Below are 19450 nucleotides of genomic sequence, written 5' to 3' on the forward strand. Positions count from 1 at the left end.
ATCATTAAGCATCATTTGTTCAATTATGTAATTTTTAATGCAAAGATGACATTGTTTGAGATGTCTTTGTTATGATAACTTGACATTAACGAATTGTCATGACAACTTGACATTACCAAGACAACATAACTGACCACTTTTTACCAATGATACAAATTCCATGTGTCATTAAAAAAAGTGTTAATACTCCGTCATATAGTTTTATAACAGCGTCATGAATATTTTTCTTGACCTCAACTATAGTGATACAAATATAATTTGTCATTAAAATGTTATTAAGTGTTAATTCTCTGTCATATAGTTTTATAACAGCGTCATGAATATTTTTCTTGACCTCAACTACAGTGATACAAATATAATTTTTCATTAAAATGTCATTAAGTGTTTATACTCTCTCATATAGTTTTATAACAGCGTCAGTTTTTTAAGTTTCTTCCATGTGTTTAAGAAATAAAATCAATCATCCAATAATAATAATAATAATTATTAAAATAATATTGCATTTGGACACCGATTAACCTAAAATTAAATGAAAATAGTACAATAATGGGTTAAGCCATGCAGTGTTGGGTCCATATCACTGCAAAAACAGTTAATTAAATTAAATTAATTAAATGTTTTGTTTGTTTTATCTTCTATGTCTGAAAATTTCAGAACCCTCTGTGTGAGGAAGTTCTGTAAGTTTTTAGTTTTTAATGTATTGTGCACATACATAAAGTTAACTATAATCTTTTTATGTGTCTGTTGCATTTTGTTAAGGTATTTAAAATTATTTGACATAGTATTAAAACTTAATGACATTTTAATGACAAGTTATGATGTATTGGTTTAGGTCAAGTTGTCATAACAAAGACATTTCAAACGATGTCATCTTTGCATTAAAAATGACATAATCGAACAAATGACACTTAATGACAGTTGGCATAAATGTGCATAGAATCTCCTTCATGTTCATGTGACACGTGTCATGTCAGTCTTATGAACACCCCATTCAAATAAAGCGTTACCTTATGTTTTTACTGCAAATTCAAAGAGGAAAAATAAAAAAGGTGAAATCTCATGCTCATGCCAACATTTATAAACATTTAACCGAACACAAGTAAAGAGGATGTACAGAACAATCAGAGGTCATTTGAAGGTTAAAACGTCAATGGATGATGTTTCAGTAATGAAGACAAACTAAAAAGTCATTTCAGCTCAAACAAAACAATTAATGTAAACAGTCTACGAGTAGAAGAAATTATCTATACAGGCAATCTCTGTATAATTAATCAAGCTGCATGCAAATCATTCACTTACCACAGTATTACAGGTAGTGCCATACAGAGAGAAAGAAATGTGTTACGTTGTTAATACCTAAATCAAGAGGGGTTTCCTAGGATACGTTTTAAATCTGTGAATTAACCGCTGAAATAAATTGTGCAGTGATTTAAGAAAATGAAAAAACCACAGGCACGGCACAGCAGAGCACAAAATATGCAGATTGTACTAAGAACGAATGCCAGAGCAGAAACTAAATTTACACCTTACAGCAGTATTTGTACAAATAAATGTCAGCATGCACACAAAATATACAATATTGAGTGTTTACGACGAAAACAAGCAGTTTAAGAAATTGGGTTTCATATGGTGGTAAACTATTGCTGCCCATAACCGCTAGGTGGCGATGTTACACAATGTCTGAAATAACCAAAGCCTTTTTGGACTGTGAAATGTGCAACACGCTGCAGCAGCATCTATGAATTTAAAGGGATAGTTCACCCAAAAATGACAATTCTGTCATCATTTACTCACTCTCATGTTGTTACAAACCTGTATAAATTTCGTTGTTCTGATGAACACAAACAAAGGTATTTTAAGGAATGTTTGTAACCAAACCGTTCGTGGACCTCATTCACTTTTATAGTATTATGTTTTCCTACTATGGAAGTGAATGAGGTCCACGAATGGTTTGGTTACAAACATTTCTCAAAATATCTTCCTTTGTGTTCATTAGAACAAAGACATTTTTACAGGTTTGTAACAACATGAGAGTACAGGGCAGACTACACACATCAGTGCCACTTACATTCGGTTCCAGTCGGACTCGGGACTAATTTTCTCAGGTTTGTCTCAGGTCAGATCTTTCAAAAAAATGATTTATGCACCTCGGGTTCGTGTAAAAAGTGATTCGGGTCATTTCAGGTCTGGTACATTATTTGACCTCTATGAGAATGGGGTAACTGACCAATCAGAGTCAAGTAAAGCGTGTGATAAATTATATTAATTCAGGACTATTGGACATCCTGATAGACAGATGAGGTCTGTTTTCCACTTCCAATTATAGGTGGCGTGCGACAACACCTTCACATACATCAATAATTCACTTGCCACTATCTATCCTACAGTACGGTGTCATATTTCCCCCTTGAATATCAGACCAGTGTCCAGATGACCTGACAATGCCCAACAGAAGAAGAATTAGTGTGTGTGTGTGTGTGTGTGTGTGTTTGGTCTGGATTTCCTCAGGGTGAATTATTGAGTAAGACAGCAGGTCAGGATCACCTAACAGAGTACAGTATATGCTTCCAATTAGGTCTTGTGACAGTAGAAAAAACGGCTTTCTGGAAAGCATCAGCGAATCTAACAGCTTTTAGAAAACAGGTGAATGGTTAAAGTTAAAAATTATCTTCCTTTAAATAAATACAGTGTTCAGTGCCGTTAGAAATCTACACTCACCTAAAGGATTATTAGGAACACCATACTAATACTGTGTTTGACCCCCTTTCGCCTTCAGAAGTGCCTTAATTTTACACGGCATTGATTCAACAAGGTGCTGAAAGCATTCTTTAGAAATGTTGGCCCATATTGATAGGATAGCATCTTGCAGTTGATGGAGATTTGTGGGATGCACATCCAGGGCATGAAGCTCCCGTTCCACCACATCCTAAAGACGCTCTATTGGGTTGAGATCTGGTGACTGTGGAGGCCATTTTAGTACAGTGAACCGATTGTTATGTTCAAGAAACCAATTTGAAATTCGAGCTTTGTGACATGGTGCATTATCCTGCTGGAAGTAGCCATCAGAGGATGGGTACATGGTGGTCATAAAGAGATGGACATGGTCAGAAACAATGCTCAGGTAGGCAGTGGCATTTAAACGATGCCCAATTGGCACTGAGGGGCCAAAAGTGTGCCAAGAAAACATCCCCTACAATATTACACCACCACCACCAGCCTGCACAGTGGTAACAAGGCATGATGGATCCATGTTCTCATTCTATTTACGCCAAATTCTGACTCTACCATCTGAATGACTCAACAGAAATCGAAACTCATCAGACCAGGCAACATTTTTCCAGTCTTCAACTGTCCAATTTTGGTGAGCTTGTGCAAATTGTAGCCTCTTTTTCCTATTTGTAGTGGAGATGAGTGGTACCCGGTGGGGTCCTCTGCTGTTGTAGCCTATCTACCTCAAGGTTGTGCGTGTTGTGTCTTCACAAATGCTTTGCTGCATACCTCGGTTGTAACGAGTGGTTATTTCAGTCAAAGTTGCTCTTCAATCAGCCGGCCCATTCTCCTCTGACCTCTAGCATCAACAAGGCATTTTCGCCTACAGGACTGCCGCATACTGGATGTATTTCCTTTTTCTGTGTAAACCCTAGAAATGGTTGTGCGTGAAAATGCCATTAACTGAGTAGATTATAAAATACTGGCACCAACAACCATGCCACACTCAAAATTGCTTTCCCATTCTGGAATTCAGTTTGGAGTTCAGGAGATTGTCTTGACCAGGACCTCTACCCTAAATGCATTGAAGCAACTGCCATGTGATTGGTTGATTAGATTATTGCATTAACTCTTTCACCGCCAGCGTTTTAAAAAAAAGTTGCCAGCCAGTGCCAGCGTTTTTCATGATTTTCACAAAAGTTTAATGTCTTCCAGAAAATGTTCTTCTTCAAATATATAAACATACAATATACCAAATGAAAGAACAGACCCTCTGCTTTCAAACAAAAAAAAAACAGTTTCATCCTACCTTTAGTGGTTCTTTTGTAATCAGCTTTTGAATATGGGTAGGTTTCTGCAAAAACACCACATTTTGAGCAAAAAGCAGAGATAATTCCATTTTTGTGACGGACTTTTCATAGAGATCCCATTCAGAGCGATCTTTAAAACAGACACGGACATGCAGCAGCTTTCCATAGGGCAATACTTCCGGGTTTAAAAAGTTGTGGAAGGGCGCCACCTAGTGGATAATAGCGGTATTGCGGAAAGACGGAAAAACTTGTCATTGGCGGGGAAGCGTTTTCTCTTGATTGACAAGATATCCCGTCAATGGCGGGGAAAGAGTTAATGAGAAATTGAACTGGTGTTCCTAATAATCCTTTAGGTGAGTGTATATAAGGAGTTAAATTAGTTTAAGCGCATTCATATGCCTTGGACAAGTATAGAAGGATCTCTCTGACAATCATCAATAGTCCACACTGTGTACAATACAGTACACAATGAACCCCACCCCACCTCCAACACTCACCATCGGGCACATCATCAGGCTTCTTGCGCTTCTCGTAGATGACGATGATGAGAACCAGGATGATAATCTCAGTAAGAATCCCGAGGAGGGGCCACAGAGGGGCCAGGTAGCTTCTGACGCGCAGCCTGGATGTCATGGAGGTGGTGCCGATGGTGTTTGTCGCATTGCACTGATACTCTCCAGGGTCAGATGTGAGGTCCAGGTCGATGATGGAAAGCTCAGTGTAGCCGTCCTTGCTGCTGATGAAGAAGCGTCCGGAGGAGTTGTCAATATCCTGGGTGAAAGAGGGTGAAGGAAAACAGATTTATGTACTGATGGCATGCTTTGAATTTTTGGATAAACTATTTTTTTCTACCAGAACATTTAAAGTATTAAAATGGCAGTGTCGTAAAGATACCAAGTTGTTGCTGCCATTGAGTTTACGCCAGGTCCACTGTGGAAAAGGATAACCGACAGATTTGCAGTAGAGGACGCCTGTCTCCCCCTCAACCTTATTCTCGCTGCGCTTGTGCCCCGTGATGTCTGGTGCAGCTAAGAAAGGACGGGGAAAGGACATTAAGACCCTTTAATATTACAACTGCATTTCACTGCAAAAACCTTGGGTACCTTGATCTTTTATCGTCATTTCTTACTTGAAGAATATATATGTGACCCTGCCTGTGAAAACCTAGCTAAAAGTCATTTTACATTCAGTGATTTACGACAGTGCAATCTCCTTCATATAAACTTAGTGAACCTGGGTATCGCTTAGGATCACATTTGTTTATTGAGAAATATGAAATAATAATTATTACATGCTAAATTATAAAATCACATACACTGAATATTAAGGGCAGAAAGAGATGATTCACAGTCTCAAAGGTTTCAAACTGACAGATATTCAAAGCTTTTATATCAAATTAATTCATTTCCAAATAGGCTAGAAACAAGATAGTGTCTCTATGCTCAGTAAATTTTCAAAAAATGTTGGAGGTTAATTCATTCTAACCGAGTTAAGAGAGATTTACACCTCCACCCCCTCAGACAGACAGGCCGGCAACCATCTGGTGCCTGTGAGCTAACAGCAGGATAACGTCTCGGTTACGTATGTAACCCTCGTTCCCTGAAGGAGGGAACGGAGACGTCACGTCGTGACCGACGAATTGGGGAACTCGCTTAGAGAGACCAATCTGCTTCGAATACTACTAAAACGCCAATGAACTTGGCATTGAGATATTTGCATAATGCTGGCGCCGCCCCGCCAGGTGCGTATATAAGCCACAGGTGCAAATATGGAAATTAGCTTCTTTTTCGCTGAGAAAGCCGGAAAGTGTGACCGGCCAATAAACAGCAGGGAGCAGCCCTGTGGCGACGGGACGTGACGTCTCCGTTCCCTCCTTCAGGGAACGAGGGTTACATACGTAACCGAGACGTTCCCTTTCAGTCGGTCACTACGACGTCACGTCGTGACCGACGAATTGGGAATCCCTACCAAAACGCCACTGAGGGCTGACCTCTTCCAGTGTCTGCGTAAAGCCCTCCGGTTCCACTTAAGGATAAGGAGAATTAGGTTTTAAGGCAGAAGGCCGGGCACTAGATGTTCCTTTAACCCCACAGTAGTGCCAGCGACTGGGAAGCGCCCTATCTGAGCGGTATAGGGACGCTGCGGAAGCCACCGCCCCGTTAAGGGCTATTGGTGGGCGAAAGTCAACCGTAGTTGAGGTATAAATGACAGCCGTGGCTGTGTAAGCAAAGCAGTTCTCTGCTGAGGGAAACGTGGGCTAGTAGGATTAACCCCACGGAAAAATACTCACAAAGGAACCCGGTGGGACGCAATGTGGATGCCCGAGCCAAACACAGGTTCGCGAGGATGCAGCTAGTGAGAGGCTGGCAGCGGATGCTCCGCAACATCAGGCTGCCAAGGCAGCGGAGGAAGGCAAAACAATTTATTACGCGTTTTTGCCTCGAAGGCCTTCCATACTGAGCTCAGTTTGGAGCAGCAGTCGGAGGCTGCAAGCCGACCTGCGAGCCTGTTCTCTGTGCTTCCCCTAACGAGGAAAGAACACGAGAGGAGACAGGCTCGACACGAACACTGTAAAATCTAATGAACGTATTAGGTGTCGCCCAACCAGCAGCTCTGCAGATGTCTGTTAGCGAGGAACCACGAGCGAATGCCCAAAATGAGGCTACACTTCTAGTAGAGTGAGCTCTCAAATTAAATGGACAAGGAATGCCCTGCAGATTATAAGCAAGGGCGATAGTATCAACTATCCAATGAGACATCCTCTGCTTAGTGACAGCTTTCCCTCTCTGCTGGCCACCATAACAAACAAGAGCTGGTCTGAGGTCCTGAGGCTTTGTGTGCGATCCACGTAGCTGCGTAACGCTCGTACGGGGCATAATAAAGCCATGGTTGGGTCTGCCCTCCTCCGGGGAGCAGCGCTTGCAAGCTCACCACCTTATCTCTGAAGGGAGTGGTGGGAACTTTGGGCACGTAGCCTGGTCTGGGTCTCAGTGAGACAGCAGGACCAAACTGAAGGCACGAATCGTCAACAGAGAATGCATGTAAATTCCTTACTCTCTTACGGAGACCAATGCTAGCAGGGTCAGAGTTTTCATTGACAAAAACTTCAGACTCGCAGACTGCAAAGGCTCGAACGCGGAACCTGTAGTAGGGCTTCAGCACCATGGACAGGTCTCAGGAGGAATAGAGGGAGGGCGCGAGGGGTTTAGCCTGCGAGCGCCTCTTAAAATCTAATAACCAAATCATGCTGCCAACTGATCTGCCGTTAACAAGCGAGTGATGAGCAGAAATAGCGGCGATATCAACTTTAATGGTGGAGGGTGACAGCCTACCATCTAACCTGTGTTGAAGATATATAAAAGCACAATGTTAAGCATTCTCTGGGGTCCTCGCGTTGCGAAGAGCACCAGGTGACGAAAAAGGGTTTCATTTAAGCGCGTAAGCCCGTCTTGTGGACGGTGCTTGTACCGCGTCGATGGTGTTAGATACCGCTTGCGATAAATCACCTAAACCTTGCGCGCGCTCAACGACCATACATGGAAATCGCACAGGTCGGGGCGCGGGTGCCAAAATGTGCCCCTTCCTTGAGAAAGAAAGTCCTTCCTCAGGGGAATTCGCCAGGGAGGGGCTGTCGCGAGGAGCATTAACTCTGAAAACCAATTCCTGGTCGTCCAGTACGGGGCGACTGTAAGAATTTTGATTGATCCTGACCAAAAGGTCAGCCCTTCCTGGGAACACAGCATGGATGCCCGAGAGTGCAGTGTGTGTGCCCTGTAGGTGCCGGAGGCAGCAAGGACATCAAAAGATAACTTTTTTGCAACACAACAAGTTTTCCTCCAGGACTCACGACAGGGGACCAAGACCCCCAAAACACCCCTCTCGGGAACCAGAACTTTATCTCGAATACAGGAGACTCCCTGGAGAGTTACACTTGATTTTCAAACACCACATCTCCATACAACAACAGGATTCAATGTTAATCTGTGACAATAAACAAGTAAACGTAACCTAATGTTGGGAGACAACTCCTACCTTAGAGATGTTGACCAATCACCCACTGTATGTATATTAGGCAACACCCCTGAATTTTACAACAACCAATCAGTAGCAAACTCCTATATGCTTTGTCTCTCTGGATATTTAAGGGAATGATGTAAAATGCTTCGGCGGGACTTTCAATATCGAGAAATGCACCCCCATGATGCTGTCCTGGCACAGCATCATGTATTTTTATTTTACTTTGAGGAATCTGTAACCAGATCTTCATCTCCTTACCAGGTATGCAATGGTTTTTCGTTTGTTTCGTATTTGAATTGGAATGTAAATTGGCTTCTGAATTATGTGCTACCTACCTGGTTAATAAATTGTGTTTGGATTATTCTGTGTTGTTACGAAAGTTATTGACATGATTAGTAAATTACGATGTATCCTTGTTACCGCAATGTCTGAAAATCAGGCTAGTATTACGGACCAAAATCCCAGACTAGATGGCATAGTAGTACATCAGCGGAGGATTTTGGAGATCCGACTAGCACTTGGCGTTAGTTTAAGTTAAATTAGATGCGTGGAGGCTAATTTCCTGTTTAGAGTAACAAGTAAATGTTGTCTGACCACTCTAAATCAGATGAGCCTCAGCCTCTGGTTATTACAATATTTATTTCTAACCAGAGGCTCACGACCACTATCATAAAACAAACTGACCGTCTTCTACAATGATAGCTTTGTATAATCGTGTCATAATTTAATATGCAACTTAGATAGATTAATATTGAAATAACCAGAGGCTGAGGCTCATCTGATTTAGAGTGGTCAGACAACATTTACTTGTTACTCTAAACAGGAAATTAGCCTCCACGCATCTAATTTAACTTAAACTAACGCCAAGTGCTAGTCGGATCTCCAAAATCCTCCGCTGATGTACTACTATGCCATCTAGTCTGGGATTTTGGTCCGTAATACTAGCCTGATTTTCAGACATTGCGGTAACAAGGATACATCGTAATTTACTAATCATGTCAATAACTTTCGTAACAACACAGAATAATCCAAACACAATTTATTAACCAGGTAGGTAGCACATAATTCAGAAGCCAATTTACATTCCAATTCAAATACGAAACAAACGAAAAACCATTGCATACCTGGTAAGGAGATGAAGATCTGGTTACAGATTCCTCAAAGTAAAATAAAAATACATGATGCTGTGCCAGGACAGCATCATGGGGGTGCATTTCTCGATATTGAAAGTCCCGCCGAAGCATTTTACATCATTCCCTTAAATATCCAGAGAGACAAAGCATATAGGAGTTTGCTACTGATTGGTTGTTGTAAAATTCAGGGGTGTTGCCTAATATACATACAGTGGGTGATTGGTCAACATCTCTAAGGTAGGAGTTGTCTCCCAACATTAGGTTACGTTTACTTGTTTATTGTCACAGATTAACATTGAATCCTGTTGTTGTATGGAGATGTGGTGTTTGAAAATCAAGTGTAACTCTCCAGGGAGTCTCCTGTATTCGAGATAAAGTTCTGGTTCCCGAGAGGGGTGTTTTGGGGGTCTTGGTCCCCTGTCGTGAGTCCTGGAGGAAAACTTGTTGTGTTGCAAAAAAGTTATCTTTTGATGTCCTTGCTGCCTCCGGCACCTACAGGGCACACACACTGCACTCTCGGGCATCCATGCTGTGTTCCCAGGAAGGGCTGACCTTTTGGTCAGGATCAATCAAAATTCTTACAGTATTTCCCCGCTTGGCCCCGCAGGTGAATTGTAATAGGGTACCTGCGGGGTCAGACAAAGCAAAGAATTTTTTTTTTTTTTTTTTTTTTTTAGAGTCTTTGGAACACAGATATCTGCAGTGGGGTGAGGGCACAGGTATCTGCAGTGGGGTGAGGACACAGGTATCTGCAGTGGGCTGAGGGCAAGGGCAGCGTGTGTGGATTCCTGTGTACATCAGAAAAGGTGCCTGATGTGCAGTACTGGAACATGGTGAAGGTGAAGATCAGGGCACTGCCAATGGCACACCCTCGGAACACCCAGTCCCACCAGGTGTATGTGTAAAAGGAGCAAGTGGTACGATAGGGTCAAATATATCTGATCTGTAAAATTACCATCATTCTTTCCCACTGTTGTATTTGGAGTTTAGCTGAATTAAAAAGGTACTTGGTCTCTGGATATTCAAGAAGAGGATGCAAAAGATCAGGTTAAAATAATAAAAACATAACATTAAGGTATGCATATTATAAAAATAAAACCCAGAAAATGTAAAAATAACCTTCTTCAGGTATGCATATTGGGTCATGTGAAAATAAAAGAAAATAAAAACCAGAAAGTGTTAAATAACATTCAGGTATGCATATATTGGGTCAAGTGAAAATAAAAAACTGAAAATGTAAAATTTGGTTATGCATACTATAGGGTGTATCGATAACAGTGATAGTATTATACTGCTATAATAGATTTAGGTATGGACATTGTAGTCCATATATAATAATATTAATAATAATAATAGTAGACACATAGAGTTGTAATCATAACCTGCACACATCTATAATTAATTTTTCAAAAATACTCTTAATTTTCTCACATAAACAACTTGTAGGCCTAAGATAAACTTAGAATATGTTCAGAACATGTTGAGTTCATGAGTACAAGTGAAGATTCAGAATCTGTTAGATTTCTATGTGTATGTGTACAGGTATGTGCCTTTGTGTAGATGTATATGTATGCGTGTATAGGCATGTGTATGAGTATGTGTATTCCATAAATTTAAAGATTCAGAATCTCGGACTTCTATGTGTTTATGTGTATGGGCAGGTGTAGAGATATGTAAATATGTGTGTAGGTGTATGTGATCTGTTGACTAAGTCACGTTTAAATATTTAGGAGTGGAGTAAATTGTTTGATTGATCAGTAGAAATGCCCGCACTTCAAGTTCAATCATTTTGACAATGTTTGTGCTGTTGTTAGTGATAGGTTGAAAATCATGGGCCCTGATTTACAAGTATCCCAACAACAGTAAGATTATTGTTTAGGTATTTGAGATTTTAATAGTAAGTATGTGTTGTGTGGTGTGTTGCATGGTGTTTAGGTCTGGATAGTCTTTACGTCTATACCAGATATGTTGCAAGATTGCGTTGGAAAATGTGTGTGTGTATATACGTATGCATGTATGTATGTGTGTGACTGTGTGACTGGGAGATGGGTGGATTTTATCTCTAACAATTAGTGTTGCAAATTTCGAGGCCATCGCTATTCATGATGGTATAGTGTAGTGAGGTGTAAAATGGCCTTTGAATTTTTCTTCACACCCAGATCCCAGACTTTTAGGTTGTGTTTCTGCAAAGTTTGTTGTCCTTGATGTGGCCAGAAATCTCTGGCCAGGATTTACAGCTTTCAACCTGATAAAGGACAAACAGAGAAGCAATTTAGTTTTTAACCCTTTATGCAATTTGCATTAAGACATGTGGTACAATTTCTCCTTTTGGTGATCAGTCATTAGGGAATAGATGTACCATTGTCATATTACTTTGCAAATTTATTTTCAGAGATTAAATTAGTTTTACATCCTTTTGTCAGAGTTTTTTTTTTTATTGACTACTGCTATTGCAGTGTAGGCCGACAGCATATTACTTTAAGCTGTGATAGCATTTAAACCCTTGCTGTCTGCTGTGAGCATTCAAACTCCATTTCTGCTGGAGAACTTTTCCATAAGCTCAAATGGCTTCATTTTAAGTTGCTCAGTTCAGTCAGACCTGTGGGCAATTCATCAGCTCATCACACCTTTGACTGCTTCAGATCTCTGACCCAAAAGGACTCTTTTGCTTGATGTGTTCAGCATTTATCGTAGGTTTAGTTACCAAATGATTAAAATAGACCTCTGTATTGGATTAAAAAATGGGTTAAAGATTTCCAGTGAAGGAGATTTGGTTCACTATCATGAGTGTCACATTAATTTTGTGTGTTAAAACATGGCAGCACGTGACAGCGTACTCCGCTCCTTGACAAACTGGGTGGTGGACCAATTCTGTGAGTTTGGCCTGTGCAAGTTACTCCATATAGTACATGTAATACACCACGTTTTACCATCTGAGGCCTGTTTGGCCATTACAATATAATGGATATTGCAACTTGATCACAATGTAGATTGTATTATATTAAAAACAGGATTAATTAAAAATACATTCGTTACTGATCTCTTAAGGATTACCAGACTGATGTTTGTGTGTCTGAATTTGCAAGATGTTCCTGTATCAATATATTTGAATGTGAAAAGGTGTCAGCCCTGGACAGACTGGTGTGAGGCACAGATTTTCATTGGTCCATGCTAATGTATTCCTACAACAGTTTCAAGACTAAAAATTGTGTGGCCTTTCACATCTCTACAAAGCTGTACAAAACTGTCTTTAAACAATTTTCACAGACTCATAGGGAAAGACTAAGCCAAGAACTTTTAACAGTCCTGGTGTTTATCAAGTTCTTAAATAACACTGAGATTGATTTACAGAAGGAAAAAATATGGTTACAGACAATTGTCTCTCTTAAAAACAATGTGCTCTCTTGGGAACAATGGATAGCCCGTTATCTGAGTGGGGGTAAGCCCTTTCATCTCAGTTGGGTGTCTCACAGTGAGAGATAAGACCATTTGTGTTGGCCTAGAAAAACATTATATTTTCCTGCAACAATTTTAGGTTTTGCTTAATTTTATCTCATCAATGGAGGAATACTACATTGAATTAGAGGTTTGTAATTGTAATATGACTTCCTGATTTCATCCTCATTCAGTCCAGGGTGATCTTTTAGAAGGCTCACTCACAACAACTCATTTAAAATCATTTCCCTACTTGCTTAATGTCCAGCATTCAGTTACATTTCTCTATGCATTGGGGATTTTTAAATCCAACAACGCTGCCTTCAATCATTCATACATTTCCTTCATTTCCTTCATTCTCCAGCTTGATTACAATATTACCTTAATTCATCAAATATAGATTGTACACTGATTTTTGCAGCATTTAAAAATCTTACTATCTGTGTGCTTTTCACATATCAATTGTCCAAGTCCTCCCTTCACATGCAAACACATTCATTGCATTGTAGTTTAAATCATCCAACATCATTTTCCAATTGTTAAAAGTTATTTTGGCACTCTTTCCAGGTTGTGCATTTACTGTCACAACATAAACAATTGTGTAGAATTTGGTGATTTAAATTTAGATTCTAGATGTTTTCCTTGTTTGAGAATCAGAACAAATTTTGGATGATTTAACTCCAATGAAAGACGATCTTTTGTTGTCCGTAGGCACGTAAACAAAAGATCTTAACAGAGCAAAGCAATTCATTCTTCATATAGCGTTACACAGCATTTTTTGATAATGTGGTTTCATTTCATTCTTAAAGGCCCCACCGGATTTGATTTCCAGTCTAACATTAGGTATATTTACAACCTATTTCATAAATGTGGGATGTTTAAAACATTCCCTTAAACATTTTTAAAAGGCAAAGAAAAGATTGGCTTACCACATCAGCTGAAGAAATAGAAGAAGATCAAACCTTTAGCTCCATGAAAAGACTCTTATTCTCCAGGGATCGAATCCGTCGTACTTTGTACATTTTGATAAGATTTTCTCACTGGTTGAATATCACGTCCCGGGAATCACCACTTTGTAAGGGTCCAAATATGACCCCATCCATCCGTTTGGCCCAACGGCGGAATCCAAACGAGGATTATAGCGCGTTCTGTCTTTTCCGGCGCTTGCAGATGACGTTTTGGCATTATGCAATTTTGTATTATTATCTGACTCCAAGATAATGTTAATATAAATCGGATTGAGAATTACTTTTAACAGTTACAGAATTTGGGTGGATGTTTGGTTATTCTTGTTTAGCCCTACTTGTTATTGCATCCGTTCATTCGGCTACTCATGTCGCTTTGGACTCACGCATCGGCCGTTTATTAATATTTAATAATCATGCGGGCCCACGATCACAACCGAATCAGGCTTGGTCGCTGCTAGAGGTTTGACCATATGTTCAGAAGGCCGCCTTTTACGCGTGCTCATCTCTGAACATACTTTATTTAGTCCCCATAGAGGTGCAACTTAATTATTACAATATTTATTTCTAACCAGAGGCTCACGACCACTATCATAAAACAAACTGACCGTCTTCTACAATGATAGCTTTGTATAATCGTGTCATAATTTAATATGCAACTTAGATAGATTAATATTGAAATAACCAGAGGCTGAGGCTCATCTGATTTAGAGTGGTCAGACAACATTTACTTGTTACTCTAAACAGGAAATTAGCCTCCACGCATCTAATTTAACTTAAACTAACGCCAAGTGCTAGTCGGATCTCCAAAATCCTCCGCTGATGTACTACTATGCCATCTAGTCTGGGATTTTGGTCCGTAATACTAGCCTGATTTTCAGACATTGCGGTAACAAGGATACATCGTAATTTACTAATCATGTCAATAACTTTCGTAACAACACAGAATAATCCAAACACAATTTATTAACCAGGTAGGTAGCACATAATTCAGAAGCCAATTTACATTCCAATTCAAATACGAAACAAACGAAAAACCATTGCATACCTGGTAAGGAGATGAAGATCTGGTTACAGATTCCTCAAAGTAAAATAAAAATACATGATGCTGTGCCAGGACAGCATCATGGGGGTGCATTTCTCGATATTGAAAGTCCCGCCGAAGCATTTTACATCATTCCCTTAAATATCCAGAGAGACAAAGCATATAGGAGTTTGCTACTGATTGGTTGTTGTAAAATTCAGGGGTGTTGCCTAATATACATACAGTGGGTGATTGGTCAACATCTCTAAGGTAGGAGTTGTCTCCCAACATTAGGTTACGTTTACTTGTTTATTGTCACAGATTAACATTGAATCCTGTTGTTGTATGGAGATGTGGTGTTTGAAAATCAAGTGTAACTCTCCAGGGAGTCTCCTGTATTCGAGATAAAGTTCTGGTTCCCGAGAGGGGTGTTTTGGGGGTCTTGGTCCCCTGTCGTGAGTCCTGGAGGAAAACTTGTTGTGTTGCAAAAAAGTTATCTTTTGATGTCCTTGCTGCCTCCGGCACCTACAGGGCACACACACTGCACTCTCGGGCATCCATGCTGTGTTCCCAGGAAGGGCTGACCTTTTGGTCAGGATCAATCAAAATTCTTACACGACTAATAAAAGGCTCTCCTCGTCCTGCCTGACTTTGCACAGTGTCTGTGCGATTAAGCTCACTGGAGTGAATGCGTATTTGCGCATCCCCCGCGGCCAGCAGTGTGTCAGCACATCCACGCCGAGGCTGTCCTCGGTTAGTTAATAAAACAGGCGACAGTGGGTATCGTCCGGTGACGCAAATAGATCTATCTGCGCACGACCGAACTTATTCCAAATTAGCTGGACCGTCTGGGGGTGGAGTCGCCATTCTCCGGGGCGCGCAGCTCGGGAAAGCGCGTCCGCCGCTGTATTTGAGCGTCCCCGGAAAGTGAATGGCACGAAGGGACCTCAGATGCTTCTGACTCCAAAGGAGGAGATGACGAGCGAGATGCGACAGGTGACGAGAGCGCAAAAACCGCCTTAACGGTAAATAACGCAACAGTCGCAATGTTGTCGGTGTCGGCTAATACATCCTTCCCTCGCATCTCCATAGCGGAGCGTACAAGTCCCAGATATACAGCGCACCGCTCGCGGCAGTTGGGGTGCTATGCACACCCCTGAGACTGCAAGCCCGTCATACGTGGCTGCTCATCCCGTGCTGGGGGCATCGCATGCTACAGAATGCCAGGAGACCCGACTCAGAGGCATATATTGCTATCAGAAATGCTGGGTCTGACCACGGGGTAAAATAGAAATGACACGCAGGTGTAATGGTACACGGTGTATGCCATTGCGCCACGCTCTCCTCGAGACTCGATCGTAGAACCAATGCTGAAGCGGTCTCATATGAAGCAGCTCGAGCAGATGTCACGCCGCAGCTGCTGCCATATGTCCAGGAGCTTCTGAAATTGTTTCAGAGGGACCGCGTACTTCCTCGAATTAAACCGAGGCAAGTCAGAACTGACTGGTTGCGCGCTCTTGTAAAACACGCCAATAAATCGATCGAGTCTATTTCCATACTGAGAAAAGGATCCTCTGCACGGGGCAAAGTTGCTCTTTTCCCAGCTGACCTGATGACTTAAACGAGCGAGATGCTGAAGCATTAAATCTCTGTGTTCGCGCACGTTTGCCAAGAACGAGCCATTATAGTTGACGTAAATATAAGCAGAATGCGAACAACGCTCTCTCTCTCGGAGATTTAAATGCCGTGACTAGCACATGGAGACACGGGGAGAGAGAGACAGCTCGAATGGTGTACTTAGTATTAGTATGTCCACTCCATGAACGCAGAGCGAAAAACGGTCTAAGGCGAGGGGAGATGGACACATGAAGTACACGTCTACAGGTCTATGCTGCAACCCGATCTGAATATTGAAATACGAGCCTCGGCGTATCATCCTAAAGGATCAGATTTGTAGAGCCGGTGCGTAAATAAATCGGTCGTAACCCACCGCGTATTTTTGGGTACTATGAGATAAAGGCTGGAAAAACCCTATCATCATTCTCGGTAAGAGGGACCGGCTCGAAACGTCCTTCGCCAGCAGGACATCGACTTTTGCACGCAGTACATGTGCATCGGACGCTTCACAATAGTGAAACGAATGCCCGAGAATTTGGGGGAGTGCCGGTAATTGTATTACGTAACCGAGGCGGATAGTGCGTAAAACCCAACGAGACGGGCTGGGAACTGAAGCGAAGCATCCCGGGACCGTACGAGGAGAATTAACGACACTACCGAAGTACCCGCGGTGGGGCAGCGAAGCGAGACAGGTGATACTGCCGGTGCGTCTGCTGTGACAGCATAAACATCTACAGTATGTGTGTGTGAGACACTGACCTGAGCCCGCTGAGGGTGACGGTCGTCTGGTCTCCTCTGCGGAGAGCGCAGACTCCGATGAGGGTGCTGGTGGTCCGGTCTGCTCAGTGGAGAGCTCGGACTCCTCAGGACACCCGCTGGCGATAGAGGAGAGGTAGGGTGAGCAGGTGTACGCTCACGGCTCTCTCGATCCTCCGGAGACCTGGAGAGGAAAGAGGAATGCACTCTTATGTGTGGTTAAGTGGGTACCGGCTGGACAGCCGGTGGAACATATGCAAACCAAGGATTTTCCACCCGACCCTCTACCGGGGGAAGGAGCGAATCACTGTCTCCTGAAGAGTGATCCTCTGCCACTCCGGGTCGCCCGTCTCTGGCCACTTAAACTCCCGATTTTCACGGGAAGCGGCTAAGCGGGCGGGGCGAGCTGCTGACGACCGGTTCCCCTGCGCTGCCGAGATGGGGTCCGAGGAGGGGAACGGAGGTGGCCGCCGCAGGACGCGGACGGCGAGAGGCAGACTGAGGAGCCGGCGTTGGTGGACCAGGGCAGCTCTCATCCGCCGGGGCACGACCTAGGAGATCGCCTCAGTCTGCGCAGCGGAGCTGTACGACTCCCCGGGCTCGCCGAAGAGGCCGGTCTGTGAGACAGGAGCATTCATGAAGTTGTTCCGTCATATAAGTCAGACATAGCCAAGGGTGGCGATCTTGAACACTGTGGTGGACATCGCACGACTGAAGGTCGCGGCTTCCCTCGTATATCTCTAAAGCCTCGTTTGGTGAACCTGCAGTACGTTAATGCGTGCAGGGCTGAAGCCGCGTCTCCGCATGCCTGATGGGCAGCGCCCGTAACCGGACGACTGTCTATACAAACACGGGAGGGAAGGGTTGGGAGGTCCCTCCAGGAACGCAGCTGCATCGCAACCCCCCGCTCAACTGAAGGGATCCCCCCCTTAGCGGCTCCGTTAGTGAGGGAGATGAGGGGTGAAGCTGAACGGCCGAGACGGCCGCAAATCACGTCAGCTCTTCGTGCCGTCGGGAAAGGCAGGCACAGGAGGTGAGGACCGTAGAGGCCAGGGCAGCTCCGAAGTACCAATCATGTGGGCGGGACGGTTCGGGCGGAGAGGGATTAACCCCTCCAACTCTACCGTTTCCGCCGCTCGAGCGGGCACGGCCGCCATCTCCGGGAAGACTCCGCCTCGGAGGGAAAAAATGGGCACCCCTCTGATGCTGTAGAAGTGACGGGACCAGAAGGAGGTCCAGTGGATTCGGCAGAAATCGCAGAACACGACTCTGCAGTCTCCACCGGAGCCTCAACCGGCTGAGGATGAGAAGGCCGGTAGGTGAAGGACGCATCCTCCGTCCTACTCAGCGTAGTGATGCGAAGAGCGTCCTGCGAGCGCTTGACAGCCGCACCATGGCGGCGTTCAGCACTGCAAAGGCGCGGACGCCGTTCCCGTAGAAACGACAGTCGTCTCCGCAATCCAAGAGGGTTATGCTCTCACAGAGAGAGCAAAAGCTCTCCACGAACGCAGCCTCGGAGTGCTCGATGCCATAGCACGAAGACAGCGCTCGTGACCGTCACTGGAATCCCTGTACTTCTCGCATCCAAGATCGCACGGAGGAAAAGCTATCCTGAAAAGGACGCTGATCTCCGAATATACGAGAGAGTGGCTGTCTTTAAAAAGACACAGAGCTCTCACGTATCACTCTTTAGGGAAATCACTCTTAGGTGCTCAGCTGATGATGCGCACAGGGAGAGGCAACGCACACACTAAACTCAAAACAAAAAAGATGCAGAGCAGTGGAATACTGCGAGCGTCCGCTGTGTCAGTACTGCTTGTCAATCAACTTCAGCAACCGTTCCCAGAAGAGCAGAGAGTAGCTTCTCAGTAGCAGATAATGCCGGCTTTCGAAGCGAAAAAAGCTAATTTCCATATTTGCACCTGTGGCTTATATACGCACCTGGCGGGGCGGCGCCAGCATTATGCAAATATCTCAATGCCAAGTTCATTGGCGTTTTAGTAGTATTCGAAGCAGATTGGTCTCTCTAAGCGAGTTCCCCAATTCGTCGGTCACGACGTGACGTCGTAGTGACCGACTGAAAGGGAACTAGAAAGAGTTGAGCAAAATAGGCTAAAACATCATGAGACTTTATCAGCTCACATACAGACCAAAGGGCCTGATAGCTTTACAAACAATTATTATATAGATGATGAAAAAAAGATCAGGGCTGCCAATGTAGCTGACATGCTGAAATATTCCCATTGATGTGAGCATTTAAAGCAACACTATGTAGTTTTTTTACATTTAAATAATGTCTCTAAAATTATTTTGGTGATAGAACAACTTTTAACTGGACAAATTGTACTGTTGCTGCAACCTGAGCAGCCTCCTAGCTGCAACAAGCACACTCTGAAAGTGGCGGTGGAGGGTAGGAAACACAGCCCCGCCCCTCCCCCTGCCTGCAGAAGAGTGTCTGATACCAGGCACTGTTGCGCTTTTCAA

At 43.2% G+C, this 19450-nt stretch overlaps 1 protein-coding gene across 1 annotated transcript in view; it reads right to left on the reverse strand.

Annotated features, from left to right (window-relative positions):
• LOC135781486 (neuroplastin-like) overlaps window positions 1-19450 on the reverse strand; it is a 35713-nt gene that overhangs the window by 2710 nt on the left and 13553 nt on the right. Inside the window, exons 4-5 of the mRNA XM_073813384.1 lie at window positions 4914-5047; window positions 4517-4790 (exon numbers count right to left, since the gene is read on the reverse strand). Of these exons, the coding sequence (XP_073669485.1) occupies window positions 4517-4790; window positions 4914-5047 (408 nt within the window). The remainder of the gene's footprint in view (window positions 1-4516; window positions 4791-4913; window positions 5048-19450) is intronic.

This window comes from Paramisgurnus dabryanus, chromosome 23 (assembly GCF_030506205.2).
Source record: "Paramisgurnus dabryanus chromosome 23, PD_genome_1.1, whole genome shotgun sequence".
Taxonomy (NCBI): Eukaryota; Metazoa; Chordata; class Actinopteri; order Cypriniformes; family Cobitidae; genus Paramisgurnus; species Paramisgurnus dabryanus.